The following is a 13,146-nucleotide window of genomic DNA, read 5'->3' as shown; positions in this document are numbered from 1 at the left end:
TTCGCAGGCAAGTGCTGTACCAACTGAGCTACCCAAGCACGACTCACGACCTGCCCTCACATCTTCAGTTCTACCAATGCCTCGTCTCCTACCTTCCAAATTTCAAAGAAACTCTACTCCGAACCAGAAGAGCTGTGAAGTTTGGAAGGTAGGAAATGAGGTACTGGCAGAACTGAAGCTGTGAGGGTGGGTCGTAAGTTGTGCTTGGGTTGCTCGGTTGGTAGAGCACTTGCCCGCGAAAGGCAAAGATCCTGAGTTCGGGTCTCTGTCCAGCACACAGTTTTAATCTGCCAGAAAGTTTCATCTCAGTGCACACTCTGCTGCAGAGTGAAAATCTCATTCAGGCTGAAAATTTTTTGTTAAGTCAGCTTCACAGAGTTGGGGAAAAAGACTTGTGCTCATGAATGTGATGTTTAGGAATAATGATAGGAGAACAAAAAATGTTCATATGTGAATGGTGTGTAATTATGCTGAGTTGGATGTGTACAGTGTTAGTACATTAGCCAGATCACTGTTGTATAATAAACTTCATTTTTCTTACATAGTTAATTTCCATGATTCAATTTTTTTTTTAATTACAGTGGTTTTCTCGTGTAACGACCCAATTACTTGTTGCCCAAATTAGATCTTGGTGACTGTTGACATTTTCCATATTATGTGGACAACTGGCAGCGAAAAATGCAGTTGGATTTTTGTATTGTAATTGAACTACTTCTGAATTTTTTCATTTGTTGGTGCCAGTCTAGTGAAATTTCCACTCATTTGCATTCTTTGTTATAGAATGTACCATTTATGCATAATAAGAAAACATGCAATGAGAAAATTACTAGTCCTTGAGATTTTCCTTTAGAGTACCTATGTAATTCGAATAATATCAAACATTGAGTGTTAAATTTTTAACTCAATATATGAGTTATAGTATCTGATTATACTGATATTAAATGAAAAGTAACCAGACGTAGCTACAGGAATCTGCCTCCAGTATTTGAAAATACTTGGCACATCTAACTTTGCCATGTGGAAAATGTAGTAAAATTGTTGTCATAAACATCGAGATACAACTGCAATCACATTTTAATGGTATGGGTTTTAATGCTGTGCAGTCTGACCAAAGAGTCTGCTACAGTTGATGTATCTGTTGTCAGGACCTGAGAAATTACTTATAATTTTGGGTGGTGCCATTACCATAGTGGCTAGAAGTGGTGTGCCCCTTTCAAACTATAATTTAGTTAAAAGTAACACCACAGTACTGCTAAGCCTGCCAAATTTATTGACACTTATGCGGCAATAAAAGCATTCATGTTATGGAATGGAACTTTTCACGCTTCTGTTTTGTGTGAGATGTTTCCTTTTTCCCCATTGGAGAAGTAAAATGGTGTATGTTCTGTAGTTTCAAATTTATGAATATTTGATAGCTGGAGCCAGTCTTTGCATTGTCATGCCCAGTGACACTGACAGATGTATCCTGTTTGTCATTAAACTGTTTTTTTTCCCCCCAAATTGGAATATTTTTGTGTAGTTAACACAGAAATGCATTTCATTGAGAAATTTTATAACTAAGTCAATTTACTAAAGTTCATTTTCCTTATTCCATGATTCACTTAGTTTCTGATGGTTTGTTTTTAGACAGCGGAAAATGGTTGAGATAAACTTCCTATGTGTACATAAAAAGCTGAGATCAAAAAGAGTTGCACCAGTTCTAATTCGTGAAATAACACGTCGTGTGAACCTGTGTGGAATTTTTCAAGCTGTATATACTGCAGGTGTTGTTTTGCCCAAACCTGTTGGAACATGCAGGTAAGCCTTATAACAAGTAGTAGTCATTAACTGTTGTCAGTTGTGAGGTTGGTATTAAATAGTGGCAATTGTGAAACTGAATAATTAAGTATAAATGTTGTGAAATAGATTTTATGTTTGCACCACTCAAAACTTCTTTTTTCCAAAAATTTAAAAGAACCGTAAATTGTTCTCTCTTTTTAATAATGTTATCTAGTAAATTAGCATTGTTATTTTCTTCTCCTCTTTCAGTCTGAAGTCTGGTTCGATGCATATCTACATGTCTCTGCAATGTCCTTTCTTTCAGCAGTGCTAGTTCTGCAAGGTTCGCAGGAGAGCTTCTGTAAAGTTTGGAAGGTAGGAGACGAGGTACTGGCAGAAGTAAAGCTGTGAGGACAGGGCGTGAGTCGTGCTTGGGTAGCTCAGTTGGTAGAGCACTTGCCCATGAAAGGCAAAGGTCCCGAGTTCGAGTCTCGGTCCAGCACACAGTTTTAATCTGCCAGGAAGTTTCAGATCTACATGTTACTCTATTCTGTGCAAGTCTAAAGTCTCATCATCTTCACTTTATTCCCCCCTGCCCCCTTCCCTCACTAATACCACCTCTCCCTCCTCCCTCATGACCACCACCACCACCACCACCACCACCACCACCACCACCACCACCACCACCACCACCAACCCCCCCCCCCCCCCCCTCCCCTTATTCTTCCTTCCAGTACGGAATTAATTGACAATTCCTTGATGCCTCAGAATGTGTCATATCAACTGATCCCTTGTTTTAGCAGGTATTTGACCCGGGAGACAATTGCGGGGAGGGGGGCGGGGGCAAATTCATATTCTTCAGGTGAAAAAACTTTGTTTCACAAAGCGCCTAGCATCCAGCGCACGTTGGTTTATTGATTAGTAATATGATTTTGAAACACATCCCTGTTGGTTTTTGAAAACACTCTTGAAAGTTGATTTCTGAATGAATCTAAGTTGATTTTTGAATGCATGCATAGTGTACGTGATGTCTGTTGGGGAATCCTCGTCGCATCTAGAACTAAACTTTCCTGCAGGCAAAAGGGGACTGGGCTATACAAGCTGAGTGGAATACAGCTGAACAAGTGAACGCCAATCGCTGTCTGATTTTGTTGTTGATTGGGTTTGTGAATGATCAGTGTTGTTATAGTTACTAGAGAAATCCATAGAGTCAGACTACCAGAGTGTAAATAAACGACTAACAGAAATAACAGGTAAGAAAGATTGTGTATTATCTTCTTGGTGTATCTAAGAAAATGAAATTTTGTCAGAAAATTTTTGACCAGATCGCTACAATAGTAAGGGTCAGTTGTACAGCCCCCATCTAACAGCCGCTTAAGTTCTATTCTAGACGTAGCGCGCAAAATGGTTTGTACAAAAATAACAACTCCTAACCGGAGAAGAATCGGGGATAACTTAACTGGTGATTCTGGCAGGTTTAGTGAAGTTAATCAGTGTATAAGTTTTGACAAAGGCATTTAGTCATGACAAAATTGTCTGTTAGAACGAGGAAAGAGAAGAAACAGGGACATCAAACAAATTAGGGAAGAAGATGACAATTATATAAAAATCTGGTACTACTACTTTTCAATCTCATGCTCGAGAAACTGGAGCGTATGAGTGAAATGTGAAACTATTTTCTAACATAAAGCTTTTTGCTTGTAATAGGCCTAATAGGCATTTTATGTTGGTCTTCGTAAATTATATTCTGTCATGTTATAAAAATGACCATTTGTACCAAAACAATCTCGTTCATTTGGTGTGTGTTACAATTTCTGCAGTGTTAGAAAGGCTTAGTGTGCTTTATCAAGCAGATAGTGACAAAGCAGATGTAATCATATCAAGAAACCACACCAGTCTTAGGTACTATTTGTATTAACAGCTTACGCAGTATTAGACAACGATGTTTTGATTTTTCATGTAGCAAAATGTTTGACAAACCTTGATGACTTAATAGATTCTTTCGCAGGAAGGAAAGCACACCATGTAAAGCTGTAGCAAGATTAGAGAGAAAACAATGCTAGGAGCTAAGGACTGAAGAAATGTGTACTTTCTTGTTTGTCTCTTGTCTTTACTGGTTTTATGTATCCTATATTTAATTTTGTTACCCAAAACAGAAAGTTTTTAGCTAGCAGGTGACAAAGAGTGCAAATTTTCTGAAGAGTTCTTGTTCTCCTGAATCCCATCCAGTATTAATTGTGAGTAAAATAAAATAAAAAATAAAAAATAAAAAAAAGGTGGGGGTGGGGGGGCAGGATGTCAAACCAGGTGACTGGGAGCAGGAGAGGCATCACTGGACATTTCAAATTTCCACTGTCCTGATTATAGTTTGATGGCATCCAGTACAAAGTATACACATTTAAATTCCACGGAGCGAAATACAGTGATGTGCAATAGAAGAATGCTTGTGAAGAGGGGTGGCACTGCACTCTGGCACACTTATGACCAAATAACGTGTCTTACATTTCCTCAAACATATATGTTTTATGTATCAGACTCTTCAGAAAGATGTGCATTAGAAAATGAACATATTTTTGAAAATTCTATTTTTAAAATTTTTGGCGACATATCTCAAACGCTCGAGGGAGGGGGCAGGGAGGGGGGGGGGCACTTTCTTAGTATTGCCCGGGTTTGGAAATTTCGTAGATCCAGGGCTGATGCGCAGAGCAGTCTGAGTTATAGTGGGGAAGTGTGTCATCTCCATGTGACCAGTGTTTACATTTAGTGATTTTGCTGTTTCTTCTTCGTTTACTGCTCTTACGTCAAATGAAAACAAAACGGATTTCTGTGGCCGGGAGCTATCAAGTGAATTAAAATACATTCACATAATTACGGAAGGCCAATAGATGTTATTAGTTTCAGATTTTGTTTTATTTCCACTTTTCTGACAGTCATGCATTAATTGCCTTGTAGAACAATGAAGTTATTTTTGTCACTTTGCCAAACAAATTTGGTTTTTATTAACCTTTTACGCTGAGGCAGTCAATGTGTTTGAAACGAAGTGTTTACTTCCGTACTACTGGCTAATTTCAACTGCTCGCTGCATTTCAAGCACACTTTCGTCTTCTAGCACGTATGGCATTGTGCCATAATAAAGAATCAAAAATGAGTTAATACAGTACTGGTACTCCAAGAAAATTTACATCCTGAAACCCACACTTAAAAGCTTAATATCAGCTCAAGCGCTACTGCATTGGGAATCTGGATATACAAATGTGCTCTTTAAGTATGCGCTTTAAATGTGCCATTTGAGTATGGTTCACGAAATTCTGATGCTCTTGGAGTAGCCTCTGATGTCCTTTTGCTTTAAAGACATAATGTAAGATCTTTTAATGTTTTGCATGTATGAACATACGGGCGTCCTGCGTCATAGTAGCTGCCAAAGCGCGGTGGTGCCTGTTATGACGCTCTCTGACAACTAGTGAAACGAACCTATTTCTAACATTTCATGGGAAAATATTGTGAATGGTGGTTTGAAAAGTGTTACTTTGAAAGTAAATTTCCTTTTACACAAGTTGAACAATGTACGATTAATTTCTTAAAGCTCTCTCTTCTCTGCTGTAGCTAATTTATTTGTGGAGAACTTTGAGCACAAGTCACTGGACTTTTACTGGCCCATTTGTATGATATATCTTAAAGTGTAATACACAAAAAAGATCAGTATTATATGTGAAGGCTTTGCTTTTTTTGTAGCAACACTATGTATATTAATTTAAAACATTAACTTTCCCTGTTTGTGTATCTGTGCTACCTCACAGTGATGTTGCTATTAGCTGACTACATCACGTGTCCTGGGGTCTGAATATCCACTGTCATCGGCTGGTGAGATCACATGACATGAGCATGACTGGCTTACAAAAGCGCATTGCTATCTCGATTACAATGGTTCTGAAAGGAACATGCGATGTTTGATGGAATTTGAATTTATACTTTCGTAATAAGAAAATATGCAGCGTACATGTTGCTGCACATCAAAAATCTTTCCAAAAGGGGTTTTCTTCCCTGAGTTTTGTTTTATAAAGTGCTGGGAAATTCTATGCCCACATATAAAAACCTAACCATTCAAAAGGATTGATATGTTTTACAGTTCCGAGGGAAAATGACTCAGAAAAAGTGTGTTTTCATCTGGGAGAAATTGCATTCTTAATCGGGAAATCCGGGAATTATTTTTCCTTGCCGACGTATACACCCTGATAGAGCCCCTCCCCCTTAACCCCCTCCCCCTCCACACGCACAGAATTAATTAATTTCTACATCTACATCTACATGACTACTCTGCAATTCACATTTAAGTGCTTGGCAGAGGGTTCATCGAACCAGAATCATACTATCTCTCTACTATTCCACTCCCGAACAGCGAGCGGGAAAAACGAACACCTAAACCTTTCTGTTCGAGCTCTGATTTCTCTTATTTTATTTTGATGATCATTCATACCTATGTAGGTTGGGCTCAACAAAATATTTTCGCATTCGGAAGAGAAAGTTGGTGACTGAAATTTCGTAAAAAGCTCTCGCCGCGACGAAAAACGTCTATGCTGTAATGACTTCCATCCCAACTCGTGTATCATATCTGCCACACTCTCTCCCCTATAACGCGATAATACAAAACGAGCTGCCCTTCTTTGCACCCTCTCGATGTCCTCCATCAATCCCACCTGGTAAGGATCCCACACCGCGCAGCAATATTCTAACAGAGGACGAACGAGTGTAGTGTAAGCTGTCTCTTTAGTGGACTTGTTGCATCTTCTAAGTGTCCTGCCAATGAAACGCAACCTTTGGCTCGCCTTCCCGACAATATTATCTATGTGGTCCTTCCAACTGAAGTTGTTCGTAATTTTAACACCCAGGTACTTAGTTGAATTGACAGCCTTGAGAATTGTACTATTTATCGAGTAATCGAATTCCAACGGTTTTCTTTTGGAACTCATGTGGATCATCTCACACTTTTCGTTATTTAGCGTCAACTGCCACCTGACACACCATACAGCAATCTTTTCTAAATCGCTTTGCAGCTGATACTGGTCTTCGGATGACCTTACTAGACGGTAAATTACAGCATCATCTGCGAACAGTCTAAGAGAACTGCTCAGATTGTCACCCAGGTCATTTATATAGATCAGGAACAGTAGAGGTCCCAGGACGCTTCCCTGGGGAACACCTGATATCACTTCAGTTTTACTCGATGATTTGCCGTCTATTACTACGAACTGCGACCTTCCTGACAGGAAATCACGAATCCAGTCGCACAACTGAGACGATACCCCATAGCTCCGCAGCTTGATTAGAAGTCGCTTGTGAGGAACGGTGTCAAAAGCTTTCCGGAAATCTAGAAATACGGAATCAACTTGAGATCCCCTGTCGATAGCGGCCATTACTTCGTGCGAATAAAGAGCTAGCTGCGTTGCACAAGAGCGATGTTTTCTGAAGCCATGCTGATTACGTGTCAATAGATCGTTCCCTTCGAGGTGATTCATAATGTTTGAATACAGTATATGCTCCAAAACCCTACTGCAAACCGACGTCAATGATGTAGGTCTGTAGTTAAATGGATTACTCCTACTACCCTTCTTGAACACTGGTGCGGCCTGCGCAATTTTCCAATCTGTAGGTACAGATCTATCGGTGAGCGAGCGGTTGTATATGAGTGCTAAGTAGGGAGCTATAGTATCAGAGTAATCTGAAAGGAACCTAATCGGTATACAATCTGGACCTGAAGACTTGCCCGTATCAAGCGATTTGAGTTGCTTCGCAACCCCTAAGGTATCTACTTCTAAGAAACTCATGCTAGCAGATGTTCGTGTTTCAAATTCTGGAATATTCCATTCGTCTTCCCTGGTGAAGGAATTTCGGAAAACTGCGTTCAATAACTCCGCTTTAGCAGCACAGTCGTCGATAACAGTACCGTCGGCACTGCGCAGCGAAGGTATTGACTGCGCCTTGCCGCTTGTGTACTTTACATACGACCAGAATTTCTTCGGTCATAACCATAACAATTTTCAAATCGTAATTTTGGCTTAAATAATTTGACTACCATTAGGTGTAAGTGGTTGCAGGTGACAAACTGTGAAACAAAAAAGTCACTGTAGAAACATAATACATCAGGAAAACCACACCATGTGGTAAAAAGGTATGAATTCATGTTTTATGTTTGTTTTCAGATATCTGTAATTACGGTTTACAAACTAATATTTACATGTATACAAATAGTAAAAGAACATTCTTTAACAGCCATAAAATAAAAGCCAACTGAAAATGCTGCTAGTGCAGTGAAACATGTTTGGGTTAAAAAACAAAATTGTGTTTTGCTAAAGCAAACCGTATCCAAAAACAATACATACTGCTGTATATTCTTTGTATTTGAAAATGAATTGTTGTACAGCATTTCATATCAGTGTCATAGCAATGCTGCAAGCAGATTTTGTAAGGTCTGAACTTGTGTGAATGCTTTTATTCTAAATTCAGTACCTGTTTCTACAGTTTTACTGAGTGTTGATAATCTGTTGTTCTTCAGATATTTATTAGAGGATCAGAAAAATAATATTAATGTTTGTGTTTTTTAATCATTTGTCATTACTATGTAAGCATCCAACAACTTGAGAAAATTTTACTGATGTTCAACTTTTTAATGAAATAACAGAAGTATTTTGTTCCTCAGTACATAATAAAATGCATTTACTTCACATGAATGCCTACTACTACTACTACTACTACTACTACTACTACTTTAGTTGCAATTCTGTGCTGTTAGGTCATCCTATGCCCGATAGACAATTTTCTGTTTGTATGGAATGAGATTTAGGGTACGGAAAGCAGTGGATTATATATATTGGAGGTACGGGAAAGTAATGTCGTTTCTGTCCATGTCTGTATTGAATATTTATTTGTAGGCCAAAGACATTTTACAATTAGTGACTTGTTTATTCAGCTCCTCCTCCTCCTCCTCCTCCTCCTCCTTCTTCTTCTTCTTCTTTTTCTTCTTCCTTTTCAATTCATAATGAACTGGCTAGCCAAACACCAGAAAAGATGCATATCCAGCATTATACAAGGGGGGCTCAATAAGTAATGAAACACATTTTTTCTCAGCGAATTTCAGCTTCTTTTGACAGAAAACCAGTGCATCACAGATGTTCATAGGCACTCACAGGATGTCTTCAGGAGCCAGTAGTGAACAAAAGCACAGGGAGTCGTTGGGTGAGGCATCTGTCATCATTGCAACAAGGTGGGACAATCCTGTCCGATCTCCTGCACCCCGACACACAGCACACAGCTGTAACTCCTGCATTGTTGGAATGTGTGGACAAACTCATTCAAGGTGATCAACAGATACCAATCAAACGACTCACTGCACAACAGAACATGTCTGTTGGTAGTGCTGTTACACTCGTCCACTAGTTGGGGTTCTTGAAGATGTGTGCCCGCTGGTTCCTCGCCACCTAACAGAAGGCCGTAAAGAGCAGTGAAAGACCATCTGTGCAGAACAGCTTTCATGTTACAAAGCTCATCATGACAATTTTTTCTTGAACATTGTCAGAGGTGATGGAATGTGGATTCACCACTTCAAACCGGAAGCAAAAGGGTAATCTGTGTAGTGGTATCACACTCTCTCTCCTGCAAATAAAAGTTCAAAGCCACACCCTCAGCCGATAAAGCTATGGTGACAGTCTTCAGGGACTATGAAGGGGTTATTCTGTTTGATATCCTTCCTCGTGGTGCAACAATCAACTTTGAAGTGTACTGTGCTGCCCTTAGGAAACTGTAGAAATGACTTCAGCATGTTTGTCTCCATGACAGTGCAAGGCCTCACACAAGTGTGCACATCTGACAGGTCCTCACAAAACTTCATTGGACAGTTCTTCCTCATCCACCCTACAGTCTGTATTTCACAACTTTAGACTTCCATCTGTTTTACCCAATGATGTATGCACTCCACTGGAAGCATTATGTGGTTGATGGGGAGGTTATTCGTGCAGTAAGACATTGGCTCCAGCATTGACCAGTAGATTGGTACCATGTTGTCATACAGGCCCTCCCGGTAAGGTGGCTTAAGGCTGTCCCATATAACAGAGGTTATGTTGAAAAAGAGGGTTTCATAGCCAGAAGAGTGGGAATAACATTTCCCACCTTCATCTGTGTGATTTATGCGGGTTTGGTTTTAAACTTGTTGTGGCTCAGCTACATCACTCTCCTGTATCACTCCAGATTGCTATGATTGTAATAGCCCCCACCTTCTGTTTGGCAGCTGTTTTGTTTACTATTGTGACCACCAGAGCACAACAGACCATTTCAAACTTTAATGAGAAGACAAAGCCATGCCTCACAAAGATACACATTTTCTTACATTTTGTTGGTTCAAGGCAATTCCTGAATCACTTTATACTGAAAGGTTTAATTTTACATATGTAAGGTGTCTAAACACGTGATTCAAGTAGCAACTCTATTCTATACATATGTGTGTTTTGAGTTGCAGGATTATGCTTTTCACTTCTTGAACAAACTGTCAGTATTTTTACGTGATTGTACAGAATTTTGGGAAGATGTGGTTCATCTGTAAAGGAGACCACTTATAAAACACTAATACTACCTATTCTTGAGTACTGTTCGAGCGTTTGGGATCAGGTCAGATTGAGGGAGGACGTAGAAGCAATTCAGAGGCGGGCTGCTAGATTTGTTACTGGTAGATTTGATCATCACGCGAGTGTTATGGAAATGCTTCAGGAACTCAATTGGGAGTCTCTATAGGAAAGGAGGCGTTCTTTTCGTGAATTGCTACTGAGGAAATTTAGAGAACCAGCATTTGAGGCTGGCTGCAGTACAATTTTACTGCCGCCAACTTACATTTCGCGGAAATACCACAAGGATAAGATAAGAGAGATTAGGGCTCGTACTGAGGCATATAGGCAGCCATTTTTCCCTCGTTCTGTTTGGAAGTGGAACAGGGAGAGAAGGTGCTAGTTGTATCCACTGTATGGTGGATTGCGGAGTATGAATGTAGATGTAGATCACAATGTATGGAAACTGGTACGCATCAGATAAAGGTTTAAGAAATTTTCTCTCAGGGTGAAAAGAGATTGTATAGTGTATTGGAATCCTGAATAAAACCAGTCTGCTTTCAGGGGCAAAAAAAAAAGGTAATTGTATTACATAATGAACGCTGGTCAAGTGCTTTTTGAGTTTTGAAACGGTAGTAACACAACAGTTGCTACCAAAAAACATTTTCAGTGTTATCCATGTGCATCAGCCATTTATAAATGCAAAAGCTAGTTTTCTAAGTTCTGATCTTTTCATTTTGATCTTTCTGACTCGTATTGATCAGGAACACCAACTACTTTAGACACGACATGTTAAGGGTGGAAGTGGAAGTGGAAGCAAATCAGTCTTGTTCAATCAAGGAACCGTCAAACACTCTTAACCAACATGGGTTCATATGAACATTTGCAGCAGATTGGTAAAGATAAATGAAGCTAACTGATCCACCACATACAACTTACTGTTTCAGTGGTACAATACAGAAGCAGTTTTTGATTGCTTGATCACTGAAAATGAGAAATGAGTTCTCTGCGACAATAAAAAATGCAAAAGACATTGGCTGTCTCTTGAATAAATTACCGTGAAGTACAGCTAAGCCAGGTTTGTTAGTGTGTTCACGAGGTTGTTCATTTTAAAGTGCTGAAAGCTGGACAAACGGTGAGTTCATTTCCATTTATTCCAATTGCTGCAACATTTTCTAAGTGACAAAAAATTTGAAAATGTGAATGATGTCCAAAATGCCATCTCCAGATATTTTGCTCAAAACCCAATTGATTTTTATCGCGCCGGCACTGAAAATTTGCACACGATGGCATAAGATTGGTGGTAATGCGGGTGCTTACATTATTGATTAAAATAAAAACTTGTTAACATCTATCTGTTTGAATTTAATGTAAAAAAGGGCATTAATTTCCAGTACCCATAATTACAAAAAATTATAGTATTCTACCATTACTCTTGCTGTTTGTGAAACATAGATTGATGGGCCAAAATGTATTGACCATCTGCTTTATAGCATAATGTCCATAATTGGAATGCAGTGCAGCTACAATTCTATATGATGTAGATTTGACAAGTCCTTGGTAGGTTTCCTGAGGCACGTGGCACCAAATGTCTATGCATGGGTTATGCAATCCCATAAATTGAGGGCCAGTGGCTTGTGGGTGCAAAGCTGGTGCCTTATAGCATCCCACATGTGGTCAATCAGGTTCCTGTAAGATCAATTTAGCGGCCAATACATAAACACAAGTTAACTGTCATGCCCCAAAAACCCCTGTATTGGGATTCTAGCCTTGTCACCTGGATAGCTATAGTGCTGGAAGATGTCATTGCTTTCAGGGAAACCATCAAGCATGAAGGGGTACAGGTGATAAGCAGTAATGTTAACATAATCCACAGTGTCACGGTGCCTACAATTACTACCGTTAGATGCCACCAAAGCCCAGATGACTCTGTCTCATAGCATAATACTTACCCTAGCACCCTAACTCAATGGCATGATGCATGTTTTGAGCAACTGTTTGCTCTGAGTTGGGGGATCTGGATAGGACCATTAACATCAACCTGATGTAACAGTAAATATTATCCATCTGACCAGGTGACACATTTCCATTGATCAATGTTCCAATCTCAGTGATACTGTATCCCCTTAAATCACAACTTAAAACATCATTGAGTCAATGTCAGAATGAAGTTATGAAGAATTCTGCTTACAGCTGGTAAAATTATTACTTTGATACACAACCAGTTTTAGGTCTAAAGCCACATCATCAGGTGCCACAATATTAAAAGATCATAGGTGTGCCCATTGCTCCTAGTCAAGATAAATTATTCAGTTAATATTGTCTACATTACATTGATGAATGAAGGTTCACAGAGATGAGATCCATTAATTTACTAAAAATTGCTGGTGTGTGGCTCACGTTATTATAGACCATTGTTTCAAAATTTGTCTGCGCTGTTCTGACGACAGGGCGACCCGGTGTTGGGAAGAGTAGAAGTGGCCCGCACATTCAACTAAGATAACTATGTGCATCCTGCTTTATAGAGTCAGCAAGCCTCCAATCTGCACATTTGGTGATGTGTGGGTGTCCAACACCTTGTCCCCTATGCATGATTTCACTAACTTCAACCACTTTCCATAGATGATCACTATAGTAGTATTTGAACAGCTAACAAGCTTCGCTATTTCTCAGATATTTGGATTTCGGTGTCAGGCCATAGCAATCAGTCCTTTGTGAAAATCGCACACGTCAGTCAGTTTCCCCATTTGTAGCCATATTGCTGCTAGAATGATTCATCTCTGCTCCACTTCTACACTTT

General features: G+C 39.5%; 1 protein-coding gene and 1 non-coding gene across 2 annotated transcripts in view; both read left to right on the top strand.

Annotated features, from left to right (window-relative positions):
- LOC126297710 (glycylpeptide N-tetradecanoyltransferase 2-like) overlaps positions 1–13,146 on the top strand; it is a 96,057-nt gene that overhangs the window by 52,033 nt on the left and 30,878 nt on the right. The window contains exon 7 of the mRNA XM_049988842.1: positions 1,627–1,797. Coding sequence (XP_049844799.1) covers positions 1,627–1,797 — 171 coding nt within the window. The remainder of the gene's footprint in view (positions 1–1,626; positions 1,798–13,146) is intronic.
- Positions 2,187–2,261, top strand: Trnas-uga (transfer RNA serine (anticodon UGA)). Its single transcript has one exon. It is a non-coding gene; the product is annotated as a tRNA-Ser (tRNA).

This window comes from Schistocerca gregaria, chromosome X (assembly GCF_023897955.1).
Source record: "Schistocerca gregaria isolate iqSchGreg1 chromosome X, iqSchGreg1.2, whole genome shotgun sequence".
Taxonomy (NCBI): domain Eukaryota; kingdom Metazoa; phylum Arthropoda; class Insecta; order Orthoptera; family Acrididae; genus Schistocerca; species Schistocerca gregaria.
The sequence above is the reverse complement of the archived record's forward strand: the minus strand, read 5'-3'. Positions and strand labels throughout refer to the sequence as shown.